The sequence below is a fragment of the Aythya marila genome, assembly GCF_965140915.1.
Source record: "Aythya marila genome assembly, chromosome: 16".
Classification (NCBI taxonomy): Eukaryota; Metazoa; Chordata; class Aves; order Anseriformes; family Anatidae; genus Aythya; species Aythya marila.
This window is the reverse complement of record NC_139057.1, coordinates 15,988,191-16,006,386: the sequence shown is the minus strand read 5'-3', so window position 1 is coordinate 16,006,386 and position 18,196 is coordinate 15,988,191. Positions and strand designations below refer to the sequence as shown.

General features: G+C 44.5%; 2 protein-coding genes across 5 annotated transcripts in view; one reads left to right on the top strand and one right to left on the bottom strand.

Annotated features, from left to right (window-relative positions):
* The window catches only part of SPATA2 (spermatogenesis associated 2), a 42,121-nt gene extending 39,017 nt beyond the window's left edge, over positions 1-3,104 (top strand). For both annotated transcript variants that reach the window (XM_082773167.1, XM_082773166.1), the window contains one exon: positions 134-3,104. In XM_082773167.1, coding sequence (XP_082629293.1) covers positions 134-706 — 573 coding nt within the window. In that variant the 3' untranslated portion in view covers positions 707-3,104. The remainder of the gene's footprint in view (positions 1-133) is intronic.
* Positions 3,105-6,674: 3,570 nt separating this feature from the next.
* The window catches only part of SLC9A8 (solute carrier family 9 member A8), a 29,649-nt gene continuing 18,127 nt past the window's right edge, over positions 6,675-18,196 (bottom strand). For 2 of the 3 annotated variants that reach the window (XM_082773169.1, XM_082773168.1), the window contains 6 exons: positions 16,421-16,537; positions 14,364-14,446; positions 12,499-12,610; positions 11,855-12,075; positions 10,648-10,794; positions 6,675-9,337 (listed from right to left, as the gene is read on the bottom strand). In XM_082773169.1, coding sequence (XP_082629295.1) covers positions 9,230-9,337; positions 10,648-10,794; positions 11,855-12,075; positions 12,499-12,610; positions 14,364-14,446; positions 16,421-16,537 — 788 coding nt within the window. In that variant the 3' untranslated portion in view covers positions 6,675-9,229. Of the gene's footprint in view, positions 9,338-10,012; positions 10,163-10,647; positions 10,795-11,854; positions 12,076-12,498; positions 12,611-14,363; positions 14,447-16,420; positions 16,538-18,196 lie in introns of all 3 variants that reach the window. The other variant, XR_014318604.1, reaches the window with a different exon arrangement.

Genomic DNA, 18,196 nt, shown 5'->3' with positions numbered 1-18,196 from the left:
GGGGGTGCAACTGACAGCTTGGGTCCCATTGCACACAGCAGCCGTGGTCGGCCTTGGGCTGGGTTTTGGGGAGGGTCAGCACCTCGGGCATGCCACAGGAGTCTCACGGCACCTCCATCTCCTCCTCTTGCAGCTAAGCATCGCCGTGTGCTTGGGCTTCCTGGCTGCCTGGACCCCTTATGCCGTCGTCGCCCTGTGGGCAGTCTGCAGAGGTGCCGGCCAGGTGCCAGCACTCGCCTTCGTGCTGTCAGCCGTCTTTGCCAAGTCCTCGACGCTCTACAACCCGCTGGTGTATCTGCTCTTCAAGCCCAACTTCCACAAGTTCCTCTCCAAAGACATTGTGCTCCTCCAGGCCATCCGCACCGTCCTCTGCTGTGGCTGCCTGGGCACCATGCTCCAGCCCTTCCCACCTGGAGATGCCAGCACCCGCTTCTCCCTGGGCTTCAGCCACCACCATGGGGCCTGCAGGAGCTGCAGCGATGCTTTTGAATCCTTCAGCAACTACCCCAGGTGCTACAAACTGCCTCAGGGCCCTGGCCCCTCGCCCATTCCCCTGGCCATCCTGGCTGATGGGGCCACTGGCCAGCCAGGGCTGAAGAGCGCGGTGCAGGTCATGGTGCTCATGACACGGAGGAGGTCAGGGCTGGGCGCTGCCAGTGTGGCAGGGGAGGTGCTGCCAGAGGGGATCATGAAGGATCTCCTCTGAGTGCTCAGAGCCCAGAGGTGCCCCAGCATCCTGGCCCCAGCTGTGCCCGAGCCCCATGTTGGAAGAAAAACCCCAAAGTGGAAAAACCCAAACGCGACATTTCTCTCATCTCTGTACCCGATGGGTCCCCAGCATATTCCGAAGATGATGTGACACCAACCTTGCGTCCCCTTCTGGTGTGGCTCTTGTGACTTTGAGCCTAGCATTTGCACTTGCAAAATATATATATAGAACAATACCAGACCCCCAGTGCCTGAAATCGGGCCAGGGTGCAACTCCAGGCTGCAGCTTTACTGCTGTTTGCTCTCTGGACCCTGGGCCTTATTTTCTACATCCTGGTGCTCTGATGACCAAGCAGGGACTTGGTTGTCTTAAGGAACTGTGCCTGGCCCAGCAGGAGGGGGCTGGGGGACCACAAGGTGCCCCAGCCCCAGCTCCTGCAGCCGCAGCAGACCACGTCCCCTCCTGCCAGGGCGTGAGGAGCGCCCTCCAGCTACCTCACTCGGGGCTTGGAAGTATCTTCATATACCTCTCAGAGACTGCTCTCTGCATGGGCTGGGTGACCCCACTCCCTCGGTTGCAACGCAAACCCACCACCATCCGGTTCATCTTGATGGGAGCTTGTCTTTAGGGTAAGGATTTGGGGTTCCAATAATCTCAGTGTGAATAGTACCGGCCCCAGGTGGTGCTCTCCAGGCAGGGAATGGCAAATCTGTGGCTGAGAAGCCCCTGGAGATGGGGCTGTGGTCGGAGGTGTCACTGGGAAGCCAGGGCTTCTCACATCATTGGCACCACTGGCTGGAGAATGGCAAGTTGCCAGCTTGTGACTGTAATTCAGAGAGCAGTGTGTGGGCAGTTCACCCCGAAGGGAAGAGGCAGGGCCAAAAAGGACTGAGAAGCTGTGAGAGGGCGCGATGCAAAGCCATTCATCACTGCAGGAGAATCTCCCCGTGGGCTGCCCCGAGCACGGAGCTGCTGCATGTGCCCCTGGGTTGCTAGGAGCTGGTGCTGCCTTACAGGGGCTGCAACAGGCAGCGATGGAAGGACGTGATCACGGTGATAGGCAGAATCAGCAGCAGAGGAGGGAAACTTCAGCTGCCGGGCCCAACACTGCACGCTGGGCTCACCCTCCTGCCTCCAGATACAGAAATTGCTGGTTTAGAGGTTGCTCCCTGAGCCTCACCACACCACTGCCTTTTCTCAGCAGCAATGCAGCAGCCTCCTCCATTCTGAGGGCCCAGAGAACTTCACAAAAGAGCAGCTGGCTGCCGGGATGTGCAGGTGTGCAGAGGGGTGCACTCCCGGGGCAGCAGAGGGCAGGCACCCACCACATTCAGGCTGCAAACTTGGTAGTGCTGGACCCAGCCGTTAGAAGTAGGAGTTAGGCTTTTTGGCCTTGGTGTTATGGCCAAGTCCCAGTGCAGGCCGTGCTTTCCTTAGGTAGCCCCATCTGCAGGGAGCATCTGCTGAGCACAGTGCCCTCACCTCTGGCTGTGGGCACTGATCCCAACCCAGGGCTGGTTCAAGCTCAGAGCTGTGTGCTGAGAGCGGCTTACAGCACAGCAGCAATGGGCACGAGCAGGCCTGCCCCTGCTTTCTGTGTGTGCTATCATTATGGCTCTAAATAGTGTACGGTAGCATGAGTCGTGGCACTTGCTTTTGTCCTTTGGTCGTTTCCATGTAGCCACTTTCCCTCAGCAGTTTCCCTGTTTCAGGAGTGGGCCTGTGCAAAAGAGGATCTGTGATATCTCGAGGTGTGCTCGCATCCTCCCCAGTGCTGGGAAATCCTTGCACATGTGTAACACGGGCAGGAGCCAAGGACTAACAGGAAGGCCATGCTGGGACCGACACACCAAAAAGTGTGGCTTTGCTTCCTACCTGTGCTATGCAAAAAAATCAGCCAAGCAAAAGATGTGCAATGTTTGAAAAAGCTTCAAACAAATGAAGAAATATCTGGGCAGCCAGTGAAAAGAGAGGATGAAGCTCCAGACATGTGCACACCTCCAGGAGGGAGCAACCCCATCCAGCCCCTGTGCAGAACTGGGCACCAGCACCCCCCACACCACCGCTGCCCACCTCAAGCCCAGGCCACCCCGGCACGCCAGGAGCTCCTGAGCTCTCTGTGTCTCTGTTACCTATTCTTTGCATTCCTGAAATCGTGCATTTTTAAAATAAATTCACTCGTGCAAAACTTGAGTTCGACTCAATTCAGAGACGCCCTTACGGCTGTGCTCTGGAATAAATGGAAATTTTGCTGGTGCATCTGCCACCTGTGGGGTGGTGGTCACAGCCCACAGAGCTCTCCCTTGTGTTCCCACCAGAGGACACGAACACGAGGGGCTGCTGCCATCTCCTGGGGGCTCTCAGCCCCTGGGCACGGCTGCTATGGGGCAGCTCAGGGGGAGGCTGTGGCCCCATGGTCAGGGCTGGTGCTCAAGGCTGGGACAGGCACAGACTGAGAGCAGCAGTGGGTCCCTGCTGTGCTCAGCAGCCCCCGTCCTGCTGCCCTGTCCTTCGCCAGTTTGAAAATGCTGCAGTCTAGAAATCACCTCAAGGAGGTAGGAAAAAAAGGCTCTGTAAGTCCCCCAGGTTTGCTGTGGGAAAACCCCAGGTCACCACTTTCACCTTCAGCTTAACGTGAGAATACATAATATTGCGAGCACATGATAGCGAGTGTGTTTTAAGCTACACTCACACAAGACACTCCTACCCCTGGAGATGTCCAGGCAGTGGCACAGAATAAAATCACTGTAATTACAAGCATGCACCACAGCCAGGCCAAATGGCAGGTCCTCTTCCCCTACAGGGTTGGGGGCTGCCATCACCTGGGTGCTGCCACCTGCAGGGATGGGCTCTGGGCATAGCACAGCTGGGGCCCGTCTAGATCTAGGCTCCTGGTGGGGGGTGATGACAGCAGCACCTCTGGAGATTGAGGTAGGGACTGTTTGCTGCTGTGGTGGGGTACAGTTGGGGAGGTGGCTGCTGGTTATGGGAAATGATTTCTTAACTTTCGGGGCAGCTGCGGGCTGGTCTGTGGCCCTGGGATGGGTGGGAATTGGGAGTCTTGTTGGAGACTTAGCTCCAGAGTTGGGGGCTTTGGGGTGCAGGGGGCTGCCTTGCTGCTCGATGGGAGCCTGATGTTGGGGCAGAGCATGAGCCCTGAGCTCCACGTGCTGCTTGGTGAGGTAGAAGCTGCTGAGGCAAGTGCAGCATCTTCCTTTGCTGCCTTTCCTTGAAAGCTGTGTAAGGATGGCAGGCTCCTGCCCTGTTTCTACACCTCTCGTGGCAGAGCTGCAGCCTGCAGTGGTTCAGGTTTAAGAGGATGCCAGGGTGACAGCAAGCAGCTGGTGTGTGTCTGCAAAGCCCCCACGGTGTGGCATCACGCTGCCTTCCCACTCGTCCCGGGGTATATGTGCTCCTTGAGCCAGCACCATGTCCCACCAACTTCTGCCACATACGGGCCCAACCCTGTCACTACGCAGCATCCAGCAGCCTGGCTGAGGCAGTGCAGACAGAGGAGGTGTGTGGCTTCATCCTGCCTTTGCCTCTGAAATGGCTCCTGTGGGCTGAGCCTTCAGGCTCTTGCTTCCATGTCCAGGCCCTGCCCAGGCTGGGTCCCCGGGGCCACGGCCTGCCTGGGTGTGTTCATCAGTGCTGAGGGACAGCAGGCTGGGGTTTTTGTGTAAAGGGAGCTGAGAAAAAACATTGTTCTGCTACGTCATGCCTCCGTTTGGACAGTGAGGCTTCCAAAGGAAGCTGTGGCTGGATTGTGTGAAAACCTGAACAAATCTGCCCTTTGAGTTGGGTTTCTCCTAATGCTGCTTCTGTGTGCTGGCTCTCAAGGAGAGCTTCACTTCTAGAGGAGGTGGATGGTGCCTGCTGTGCTGCCTTCAAAGCCTCTCTGACTGAAGTGACCACCAAGCTTTGCTTAAGTGCTCAGCTTATTTTTCATTTTGTCACTGACTCAAACACTGAGCCCCTAGGGATGCTCCATAGCCAGTGCCCATCAGGCAAGGCGGCCACAGACCTCGGTGAGCTGTGTGGTGTTTCCCCAAAATAGGGGATTGCTGGGTGCAAGGGCACAACACACTCAGCTCCAAGGCTGTGTGGAAAATGTATTTACCCTGATGTGCCCTCAAAACTGACGTGTCTGCTCATTTATAGCTGCTGTCAGCAGCTGCTTGGGCAGGCCCCAGCCTTCCTGACAGGCCACTGCTCCCACCTGTCCCCAGCAGCTGCTGGGTGCTCGCCTCAGGTGCCGTGTGTGTCCTGAGGGAAGGCAAATGGGGAATCTGCTGACTGCTGGGGAAAGCCAGCAGGATTCACAAGGAATGCGAAAACAAATCTGTGTTGGAAGTTTCTTCCATTGGTTCCAAAAAATGGGAGGTAGTGCATAGTTTGAGCAGTAAGAGCTGCCTTTCACTCACCGAAACTGGGAACTGTGTGCTCAAAGTGCAGCTGCTGTTGAAGTAAACCCATGCAAAGTTTCCTCCTGTGTCACTGCATCACAGTGACGTCCCTGGCTGTGGCAGGGAGCCAGGCATGAAACCAGGGCGGCTGGTGGCCCCGGGTGGAGATGTGGGGTGCCTCGGGGTGTTCTGCATTTTCAGGTGCTGTAGGAGTGCAGCAGCACAGGGGTGCTGCAGCTGCTGGCAGCGTGGTGCACTGCTGGTCTTGCACCTCCTGCTTCCTGAGACTTTTTTTGTTGTATCTCTTCTGTGACAAATTACAGCATCTTGGACTATGGAGGCCTCCTGTCTGGGGCAGGGGATCTCCCTCACGAACTGTGCAATTGCTTTGGAAAGGTAAAGGGTGTTTAACAAGCATAGCTCAGAGCTCAGTTCTTTTTTCTTTCCAAAGGTTAAGCTCCTTAACTGCAGATAATTACTATTGCTCCCCTCCCTTTTATGGCATCTTTTAGATTAGGCTGGAGAAACAGCCTGCAGGTGCTTTCAAGTTTAAAATAGCCACACCAAGAGACACTCATCTGTGTTAAAAATAGCATCGTCATGATTAAACCACGGCAGGGAAAGCTGGAGGTGTTGCTCACACTCGGCTGGTGACTCACTGCCAGGGCTGGGGTCTGGCACAAAGGTGGCACAGGCTGGATGTGGTGTGTAAGCCAGGCTCTTGGCGATGATGGTGCCATCTGTGACTGTCACCCAGCTGCCCAAGGACAGGTCACTGCTCAGGGGACAGGTATGGTGGGAGGTCTGCAGGGCAGCCTCGTGTTCCAGCTTGCGGTTGCTATGGACTGTGGTGATTTCTGCCTGCCTCATTGGCTTGCTGCAGCAGTGGAGTGAGACCTGGCCTGGAGGTGTGTGGCCTCTACAGGGGGTTGTGCCTTGTCCTGAGGGCACAGCAGCACCAGCAGATGCTCTGGGAGTATCTGGGCATAACTGCTGTCCTCATGTTGATAATAGCATCAGCAGCTAAAGCATCTAATCACAGGCTAACGCAGGACTCTGAGTTGGGCTGGAAGAGGTTGAGAAGTAACTTTTGGGAGGCTCTGGGTTCCCTCTGCACAACTTCTTAGCTGTCAGGAGAAACAGCTGCTGGGGCTATGGCCTGACACAACTTCAGGGTCTCTGTAATTAGTAACATCTGTATTTTCCTGGTCATTCTGTATTTAAGAAAGCAGAAACAGCATGCACAATTCTGCAGATGGCACCAAGTTAGGATGGGGTTGCTAGCACTTGTGGAAATAGGACTAGAGTTTCCTATTGTCCTGATAAAATAAGAAATGATCTAAAATAACTGCAAGGCAACTTAGTACGGATGAAGCAGTATGCTTTAGAGTGTGACAGTCATTTCCCGTTTTGGATTTCTTCACTTCAAAGTCAATGTATTGATGATAAATATGAAAATCAGTCACTGAAATAATGGCAAAAACTGATTGTAATAGTTCCAAAATACAGAATTTAGTGTGTATTTTGTTGAGAAAACAAAGCTGTCTTAATTCCAAGTTTTGACAAATGTAATAGTTTAATTTTTAGCATAGATACTATTAAATGAAGCCACCCAAAATTTTCTTCAACTTAATTGCTTCAAATGATTTCATTAGTTCTAGCTGTATCAATTAATTGCTTCAACTTAATGTATAAAATTACTCAGAAAATGATTCTCGCTAGATGTGAAGGTATTATCACTTCCTGCCAGCAGAGGGCAGGAAACGCTCGGTTTACCTTGATGGAAGTTAACCGAAGGGCTAATCCATCGGTGCAGACCTCATTCCTTCTACAGACGACCAATTTCAGAATAACAATAGAGATTAAATCTTATTTTGTGTATCAGCAGGAATATGGCATAACGCTGTGCTCAACATCATAGCATCTAGACCATTTAACCAGCATGCTTCTCCTGGCAATAAGAGAAGCTCCTGGAAACCTTCCAGCCAGCTTCTGGACTGGACAGGAATAAGGATCTACACAGGTCAGTCTGGTCCCACTGGCAGCACAGCCTTAACAGCTTCCCCATTCTGGCTTGAACATGTGTCTTAGCTGGTACAAGGCAAAGAAGGACAAGATAAATAATGCATCCTCACCTCTTACAAGACAAACAGCATAAACACTACAGAAAGTCTCAAAAGTCAGCAGCCTTAGTCTGTTGGCCTTGGCAGCACTGATGAATTAAACGAAATTTAGCCTAGTAAATAAACAGTCTTCTTGCACTGAATAAACATTATAATGCAGAATCTGAAGACACATTCTCACCCTTCATGGCATTGTGAAATGGGCTTGTGCACCTTACTAGGTTTCTGAATTTGAACACTTAAGACCAATGGGTAACTGAAATGTAACCAACCTGCTGTTGTCTAGAGTGTGAGGGAAGTCTTCTTTAAAAAACAAGCAACAACAAAAAAACACCAACTGCAGAGTCCCCTAAAGAGAAAAACAAGCATTGACCAGAAATAAATTAATACCAGAAGCTGAGTTTGTGCCTCATTCAGACTCCGACCAGTGCACGTCTCAGTTTTGAGATTAGGCGAGAAATTCTTTGAACTAACAGGGAGAAAAAAGAAGCAAGTCATGTAATGTGTTAGTCTGAAAAACTGCTCAGCACAGGTTTAGGATTCCAAATACAATCTTGAACTCTTATTCCTCCCAGCTGGTAAGCAGTTGATTAAAAAACCCCAGTAACAAAACCAGACCCAAAATAAATCTTGCTTTGAGAAACATGTTCACTTGCATGTCAGACTTACAAGCAGAACATTTTTTACATTTCAACAATGAATATGCAAATAACTAATGGGGAGTTTGCATCAGTCATGATAGCATACTCCTGTATCTGTAATCATGGCAAACACAACAAACCCCGTCTGTTTAGATGTATGCAATTGGAGCAAATGAACTACATCATATAGAAAAAGTGAAATACTGATTAATTTGAAACAGCTAACAGGAAAAATTATGCTAACAAGACAACTTAATGGAAGCTGTTTGGTACTTCCCAACTGAGTATGATTTCATGATGTCCAATATTAAGCCTTCTATATCTGGATTTTATTTTTATAAACTCTCCTTCCCCATGTACACGTTTAGTTCCACAAACTAATGGTGTGGAAAATGCTGCTTCTGCTTCAACCAGAATTCAGAAATTTCACTGGTGAATTCTGGAGTGTTAGGGGAATTTCATGAATTTGGTAAAACAAAAGCTGCTGCCTTCTAAGACTTGAAGCCACTGTGCTAGCACAGAGCAACAACCAACTACAAACTGCAACTGGCTTTAACTAAAGAAAAAAAAATTAAAACTACAATTTCAAATGCAGTTCTGTATTATTGTATAATCCCCCATTCCCTGCAAGTCATGCCATTATCAGTACTATAATGGATTAGACACTTCAGAATAGTTAAAAACAAACAAACAAACAAACAAACAAACAAACAAAAACATAGAATTGAAACCAATAAATTTTTAAATGACAAAAATACCAGTTTTAATAGGTGCTTCCTGAAGTGTGAAGCATCTGCTTTTTGTCAAGGTACTCATCTTCTCTGGTTTCATAATGTGCAAATCTTGTAAATTATAGACTTATTCCAGCCAACTTCCCTTACTAGTGCTGAAACAAATTCACAGTATAAACTGTCAAGACTCTCCATGTGAATGAGTGTGTGTATATATATACATCTATATATTCAAAAAAGTGCAACTCATCCTATTTTGCAGAGTCATACAGTGGCTTTGTACTTCACACACAAACAGCAGATTTCATAATAGGAAGAAGACCTTGCATTAAACATGACATAGTAATGTCATTATTTCATAGCAGATGTTTCTGCTTTATAAGAGGCTTTGTCGAATTTGCTATGCTATAGAATGTGAGAAGTTCCTTATTCAGTCCAATGTCTGACACTTAAGGGATTCAGTTACCTCCTAGTAATATCTAAACGCATAGAACAAGATATGCCCCAAATCGGAAAGTTCATTCTTAATTTTCCAGCTTTTTTGCAGTCAGACTCTAGATACTTAAATCCACTTCTTGAAGGTCAAATGATAAACTCATTGCACTCCTTCCCTGGTCTGCTATAGCAGCTCTTGCTCATCATCTTCAGATCCTGAGGGTCCTTGTCGTACTTCTTCATACCATTTGTTTGTGAGGGTTTTCATCTGTATGCGCCCATGATGCAAGTCCTAAGGCACAAGAAATCCAGAACACTTGTTATTGAGCTACAACACTACTTGTGTGTCTGAGAGAGCAAAAGAGAAAGCCTAGTTTAGCACATTCCTCAGGAAATAATCTGTTTGTGGTCTCAAAGTGTACAAAGCAGTCCTGTTTCCTACCAGAACACATCAAGTGTTCTATCAATTAGTAATTATATCCAGGGGTGATATTTTTGTGAGATTTTTGACCTGTTTTTCTAGACAGTCCTGCTTTGTGGATTTTAACAGTCATAGAGTCGTCTAGATAGCCTTTCTTTGAATCTTACTCCCCTCTACATGTTCCCAGGGACAGGGGAAAGCTTGTGGCTTGCTTTCGTGATTCACATACTTATTTTTCTAACCTTTGGCTGCCATCTGGATGGCTGCCTGCCTGCGTTTTTGGCTACCAACTACAAATCAGATGCTTGCCCTAGTTTCTTGATTCATTTCTGGTTTTGCTAAAAACATACAAAAAACCCTCTGGCTTCTGCAGGGAAGTGCTGAAAGTGTTCTTTTGAAAATAAAGGTAAAAAATAAGAAAAAATTTATGTTTGAGCAGGCTAGGAAGATGGAATGGGCACACTGTACAGAAAATGTTTAATTACACAACAAAAATGCTTAATTCTATGGCAAATTGGAGGAGAAAAAGAAAAAAACGTGAATTACATGGCAAAGAAATCTCAGGTTTCTAAGGCCTGGAGTGAAAATGGCACAGTATTTACACCTCTCAGAGCAGCTCAGTGTTAAGTTAGTTGTTCAGGTCAGGTGCCACTTTGCATTTACAGATCCACAGTCTTCATCTCCCAGTGAAGAAGTCTTTAAAAAAAAAATAAAAATGAAGGCTGCAATCCTTATGCATAGTTCCAAGAGAAAAGCTGCACTCTGCAGAAAAATCACAGCTCAAGAATTCATAGGACCATTTACAGTAAAGGGCAGCAACTGTGTGTGATAGCACTTTAAAAGCTCTGCACAGGTAGCAGTAGCTTTTCCTAGAATCAGTAGTAATTCCTGATACTTTTCATGGTAATCTGCAAGCTTAAAGGCAAGTTCAATAAATCCATTCAGCTTTTTAACTTTAATTGTGGTAGCCCTCAGAGATGCTCACTTAATCCAACCAGCAATTTTACAGTGCAGCTTTTCATTACAGCTGTTCTGCATACGCACAAGGAAGATACTACACGGCTCTCTTTTCCTAGTGTAGAAGTTGCATGGCTGCACTTGAGTCTTGAATGGTACAGAGTGAAATGACAACCAACTCTACCATGGAGTTTCTTTTCTTTAAGAAAACAAGAAAGACTTACTTCTTGTGTGAGTCGTCTGGTGAAGAAAGGATTCAAATACTTAGCATCAAGCCACATAAACCCTTTGAGGTCCTGGCGTTTTATGTACTGGGCTTCATATTCCTCCTCTGTGAGCTCTGATAAATGTTCAGATTCTATGGTATTTCCCTAGAAATATCACAAATTGCAATAACTTGAGAAATATCACAGTTATTTCCTCCAGCTTGCCTTACCCCTCCCTACTCTGCTCTATGTCTTCTCAAAACCAATTCCCATGCTGGAACAAAATGGAAATTATCACCTCAGCCTCCCAGGACTTATGGCTGTATGAATCTGTCCAGTTGTTGACTCCCAGAGTCACTTGGCTTCCGTTTTCATGCTGAAAGGTAAAAGGCTTCAAATATCCCATAATTTTGTACTAGTACTAGGGACAGATTTATAGCACGTGAGCATTCCTCTTGTGAGCTGCATGATAAGTTTATATAGCAAGCAACACTTTAATGTCAATATCTTACTGAAAATAAGCCCTGTTTCAGAACATGCCATATCCCTGCACTCTTCTTATAGACATCTACTTCCACAGACAGAATAAACTAATTCTGAAGGCTGCAACCTTTCTTAAAGCCTTATGCCAAGAGAAGCTGTTCTTCAGACTCCACAGAATAATACCCTCCATGTATCCATTTGATGGTTTGGGACAAAACAGGAAAATGCTCCCAGGATACTTTATATATTCCTGTCTTTATCAGATGAGTTTTCAGCCTGGCTGTTAGTTTTCTTCAGTACTTCTGTTTAGCAAGAAACGACTTTAAAATAAAACCCAGTCGCAGAGGTGCTGTTGTTAGCACATTCTCATGGCCTTTGCTTTGACTTTTTCAAAATAATTTCCATCTGCCTTTTATGATTAATTTATGACTCATAATGCACTAGCTACTTTCTGTCTGTATATGACTCAATCTATCCTGTCTCATCTGTCTTATGCTTTAAGGTTACTTTAATTTGTATGGATCAATTTATAATTAGATTGAGTTGAGATAAATTACTTTCAGCTCTTTGTCCAGTTATTTGTGTAAACAGTAACCAAGCACTGTCTTTGGGATATTTTAAAATGATACTGCTTGGCTTTTTCATGCCGTACTTCCATTTTACTTTTTAGTAAATAGTAAAATACTAGTTTTTTCTTTGAAAATTAATAAAAAATCCTCTGAATAAGGCAACAACAACAAACCATCTTCTCTGTCTTGCTAAGGTTAATGTCCTTCTTGTTCCTCTTGCGTGCTTTGGAGTCCTCAATATCAATCAGTCTGATGAGGGGCATGGTTCCTCCTCCCAGCAGCAAAATTGTGAACAGCACAATGATGATTGTTGTTGTCCCAATGAGCTGTCGCTTCTCGATTGGTTCCAAGCCCAAATGGAGGCTGAGGGCATAGGGAATTGCACCACGTAGACCTTCAGAGAGAAGAGTAAATCAATGAAGAGTGAATCAGCACCATTGTTAGTCCTTAGCACCCCGATAACTCAAGAATCCTCCACCTTTGAAAGATTTTTACAATCCTATACCACGCCCATTTGTCTATCATTTGGTTACCATCCTAAAATGAGTAAAAGGCCTTCAGGTATTGTTTTTCAGACTAAAGCAGCTAGATTTTTAGGAAAGCAGATTCTTTGCAGAAAAGTTTTAGTTGGAATCTATACTGCCCAGTCGCCTAGTACAAAGGGGGAAGAACATACCTATTGCACTTCGGTTTGAGAATGGTGCAAACATTGTTAGGTTTTCCACAGATGGAAAACCAGTTCCTCTCAGAGTAGCCCACAAAGTGAAAGAGATTAAACATTTTTTTCCAGTCCTCCATACTTCTAGCTTTCACTTACCACTAAACCACATGATAAACATCATTTTGGGGGTGATTTTATGATCACGGAAAAAGTTGAGTAGGTAGGAAAGTGGAAAAATATTCACTGCTCTACCAAATAGAACAAGTACCTGAAAAACAAAAATCAAAGCAAAAGACTGATGTGTTACAGTCACCCAGGCCCGAATTGCATTGCATTTGGCTTGTACCAGCTAAGGTGAATAAACCCTTATCACCCACAAGTCTTATAAACAGGCCATGTTGCTAAACCAGCATAAAAATATCTCTCAGCATCAGTCAATGTGGAATTTAACGTTTTAAATGTTTTTCTGCTTAACTGAAATTAAACCAGACTTGTCACTGATAGAGACCAGACACCACTTTACTTATAATAAATGAATGAAACCCAGGAGGCATTCCAGAGAGACCAAGAATTACTTTGGGTAAAAGTTTTCCTCAGTTCTGCTCCTTTAATCACTCCCTTAGCACAGCTGCTAAGAGGCTAAGATATTTCTATTGTCTCCCCATGGACCAGTTCCTCAGAGAAAAAGGCCAGGAGCCGAACAAATGGCATGTAATTCAGTTCCTCAACACTTGCCTGGGTGTGCTTATAAAATACACCAAACATCCAAGCAACATTGTGAGGGAAAAAAAAAAAAGTACCATTGCTTTAGTGACAGACAATCAATGAATACAATGAAGACTCTAGCTCAGAAAAGCCATTTTTCACAAGAGCATTGCTTTGTAAGCTCCACCACAAACAGACCTTACAAAGGTAAATATCCTAGAATTAGTCAGTAGGATCCTTGAAGGGCTGTGCTGTTTACTTTTATGAATCACTCTAAAATTATTCAATGTGCATTATGGCTGTGAGGGCAATGCTACAGAGAAGGAAGTTTCACACCTTAGATATATGTTAGATAAGTTAGGTATGTACGTGCAATGCAGCAAGAGCAGTTCCCCATGCTGATACCATAATCCGTAACCTGTAGAGAACAATTCTCCCTTTTAGCCATGGACTAAAATGTACTAATATACATTGAAGCACGTGATGGGAAATGGATTCCTATTTTCCTCTTTTCACTCTGTCAAGAGAATGTACTTTTCATGTTTCAATTAGTTATAACAGCAAAAGATGTAGGGAAATCCCACGTGAAACATAATCCAAAGTACTAATACAAAAAACAAACAAACAAACAAACAAACCCTACACTGAAATACAGAAAGAAAGAAAAAGAATTAAGAATGAAGTGAGAGTGAATAGACGTTAGAGAGGTTTTGAGTAAGGGCTACCTCTGAAGATGGCAAGCTCAGAGTCAAGATGTGATGTGTGGACTAAATTGGTTTAATATAAACAAGCTGCAAATACCTATGACAGAAAGGCACAAAAGCTGTAGTCCTGGAGTGACAAAATGTAGCCAAGTTTATATTAGTTTGCATGGTTGTTTCTGCAAACTGCCCACTCACACAAATTTTTTGTATGAAGCTAAAGGTACGTAACTCAAGATTGTTTTCCAGGGAAATGAATTCTGGCATAAACTGGCATTTATAATAATCTCAAAATCTTTTGAGATTTATTTTAATAAATCTAGCAGGCTTCAAAACAAGTAGGGTCCTTTTCCTTCTTATTAAAAATCCGATACACTGGGGTTCCAAAATAACAGTAAACTGGAACTGTGTACATACACCACAGTGCTGGCAACAAAACTAATAATTTCATGCTATTAGTGAGAATTAACTTTGTGCAATATATAAAAATATAAAGATATTTTTATAAAAACCTATAAAACCCAACAAATAGTCTAAAATATTGTAAGAGTTTGTTTTTCCCCACAAATACCATTAAAAAGTACCTAAACAAGTTTGAAAAAAGTACATACTTACTATGCACCAGATGACAAAGGATGTTTCAAACTTGTGAGGAAAACTAAAAATTGACAGGCCAAGAAATGCAAAAACACACGTTTCTGAAAAAGAAAAATCACGTTTGAAATAAAGAATTCTATAAAACCTTCTCTATTCCTATTACAAGTTATTACATATGGTACGTAGAATTTATATTTATTTCCTGGCCTTTGAATGCTCAAAATAAGCATGAATGCCATTATGCAAAAAAGACAGATACTCACTGTTGGCAGACTGCACTTTAGTCTGTGTGTAGCAGGCTTTTTTCAGCCGTAAATTCATAATTATTATGAGCTAGCAAAACCCTGTTATAAAAAAAATTTCTTTGTTCTAAAGACTGAGGAGGTTTTTTTACTTAAAGAATATAGGAAAAGCTGTAGAACACAAGCTTAAAGGAGTAACCACTATCAACTTCTGGAGCTTTAAATCGGATTCTCTATAAAACTGGGATGTCAGGCACAGTCTCATATAATAGTGCTCAACATGCAATATAAAGTGTCCAATTTATAAATACTTTCAGTTCTTATAAACTGCAGGAGTTCACAACTTTCACCATAATACTGCATTATATGATCTACCAACCATTGTATATTCTAGTAACCTCTAGAAGTGATGTTTGGAAATCTGAAATAATACCACCAATGCACAATGACTATTTCCATCCAAACATTTCATTTCCAAAGTACCAACCTCTTAGCATTACAGAATCTCACAGTGTCCTGGTTTCAGTTAGAACAGAATTAATTTTCTTCCTAGTAGCTGGTGGAATGCTGTGTTTTGGCTTAGGATGAGAAGAGTGCTGATAACACCCCGATGTTTTAATTGTTGCAGAGCAGTGCTTATACCAAGCCAAGGACACCTCAGACTTTTGCTCTGTCCTGCCAACAGGCAGGCTGGGGGTACAGTAAGAGCTGGGAGGGGACAGACCCAGGACAGGTGACCCGAACTAGCCAAAGGGGTATTCCATACCATCTGACGTCATGCTAAACAATATATAGGGGTGGCTAGCCGGGGGGAGGGGGCCGGACTGCTCGGGGTTAGGCTGGGCATCGGTCAGCGGGTGGTGAGCAATTGCATTGTGCATCACTTGTTTGTACATATTATTAGTAGTAGTACTATTATCATAAGGCTGTTTCCTAAGTCTACTGTTCTGGTAGATGTCCTAGCAAGGTAGCTTTCTTATCATAGAGGCTGTTACAAACAGGAAAGTTTTAAACAGACAGTAGCAATAACTGAGTTACTGCAGCATGATGCATTACTGCTCATACTTTGGGTACTGGCTACTTCCATTTGCATAGCCAAAACTTTCTATAAATGTGTAGGAAGTTACACAGTAGCTTAAATTAACTCCTTTGGTGACTTGAATGAATGCACGGTTTTTAGCATTTGTAACAGGTTAAGACAAAACCTGATGAGCTACTGGTGCTCATGTGGTTGATTTTGCAGCAATGTCACTCCCTGACCATGTTCCAAATGCATCTTTCTGCAAACAGTATGGAACATGTTCATGTGATCCCCTAAAAAACAGGGGGATATATTTGTAATACTGAATCAAGTCATTTCTTCAGAAGTTTTCCATTGATAAACCAACAGAAAGGCTACAGGACACTGCGCTGCCTGTATGACCGCTTCCAAAACCAACTTCTCAATCTGGGAAGCTATCGTTTTTGCAAGCAGCTTTTTATATCCAAAATAATTTACAGAAAAATACTGCTAAGAATCCATCTACTATGACTAAAAGTAGACCAGACGAGTCAGAGATCTCTACTTGGTTATCAATCTTGTTGCAAATCTTAGCAGGAGCCTGCAGGATGGGAGGAGAAGATTTACTGTATGTTTTATCCAGGATGGCAGGAAAGGTGACTTTTGACTGCCTCCCAGCCTGCACTATTAGGAAGTCTTCTCTTAAAGGTATGTACCACTGACATATGAATAGCTAGAGGAAAATTCACATCTCTCCTACTCCCATTGGAATCACCATTTCATGCAAATTAATTTTTAAACTGTATTAGTCATATATCAAAGGTAGCACCTACCACACATGAAAGCAACAGTTCTCAGTGTCTGCTGCATTAGTATCTGTGTAACCGGGGAGAGGTTATGGTGTGTATAGTGGGACATGACGATGCCAGAGAAGAGGATTGCCATGATACCTATAAAGGAAATGCAGCAGTCAACAGAAGAATAGTTTGCATGCTGTTTGTATTTACACCCCATATTAATGCAAAAGCTTACGAAGCAATGACTGGGGTTTCCATTGCCACCGCTATTCATGCTGTTTTCATTACACTGGTCATATTAAATGCTAGGAGGTCCAATATAGGTCAGATGCAAGCTAGAATAAATCCCTGTTCTGGCATGTTTTCCCATATAAGGGAAATAATAAACTGATTCTTGACTGCTTTTCCTGCCTTTCATTCTCCTTAACCCATAGACAGATGAGATCAAGAAGTAATAAAAACAATTTGAGAGTAGTGGGGCAAGAGAACTGATTTAGCTCTCCCAGAAAAGTGTGTCCTTCTTTCCTACATGCTCATCAGCCAATCAATCACTCCACCAGAAGCAGAATGAGAACAACAGGGCATGCATGGGTGTGAATCCACTCCCGTAAGGTGTACCTTAAAAAAAAAAATTAAAAATTAAGTTGTGCCTACCCACAACTTGCTATCAATCTGAGAATGAGAAAAGCTACTGAGACTTCAGAATTCAGGGCAAAAATAACTTCTGTGATAGAGCCCGATATGTAGGGCCTGTAAGGAATGCTACTGTGCAGAATGTGCCTTGTCTCCAGCATACAGGTCACTACACCAGCTACTACAGGTGGTTTCGGAAATTAACGATAGCCACTTAATTTACCATAGTAGAGTTCAATTGCCCTAATGACATGCACAGCTTGGATGGAGGTACAGCAGCTGATATCATAGGCCAGAACAGATGTCTCAGATTTCACTGTATTCTTGCATCTTTGGGATTTTGCCATCTACCTTGCTTAACAGCTCTTGGTTATTTATGGGAAAGAAGAATCTGAATCTCAACCTATTTCTCTAACTGCTCAAGACATATCACAGAAGCTGTCAGTTGTTCGCTGTTCATAGGGAGTTAGATATCTTAAAGGAAGTTTTAGAATTTCCACAGCTGCTGCAAAGACTTACACCAGAGAAAGATGTCATTTGAGATGATGGCTAGGACTGGAAAAATTTAGTAGCACACTTCAAGAACAACTGCTGTACTCCTTGTGACAAAACTGACCAAAATTGACACGACCCAGAAGAAATCAACTGCAATGTGGTGGCTTTCTATGATGGAGTTACAGCATTGGTGGATATAGGAAGAGCAACTGACATCATCTACCTCACATTCTTAACATATACACCAAGAACTTTATGAAATTAAAAATAAAACAATACCAAAGAAAAGAAACAAGCAGATTCCCTAGCTGTATGAATTAAACTAACTGTTGCATCCCTTTCCTTTGAGAAATGAGACAGGAAACTGATTGCCTTCAAAAAACAGTTAAATCAGCAGAGGTCAGGGATGTTGGGTATCCAGGTATCCAGCAGAACTGGACCCCAGTCTTTGTACTTGATTCTGCAGAATGAAAAAGTTCATCTCCAAGCCTCTTCTCCTGGCCCTCAGCAGAACTGCTACCTGGTGTCCAGAGATACATAAAATATTCATTGGTCTCAGCTAACTTCACTGAAGGACGTGCAAAAAAAACAGCTACTGGGTAGGAGGACAGCCATTATCTGAGTTAGCTAACACAGCTAAGCTCTCCTCACAGTATGCAGCTCAAATCCAACCTCTGTGTTAGG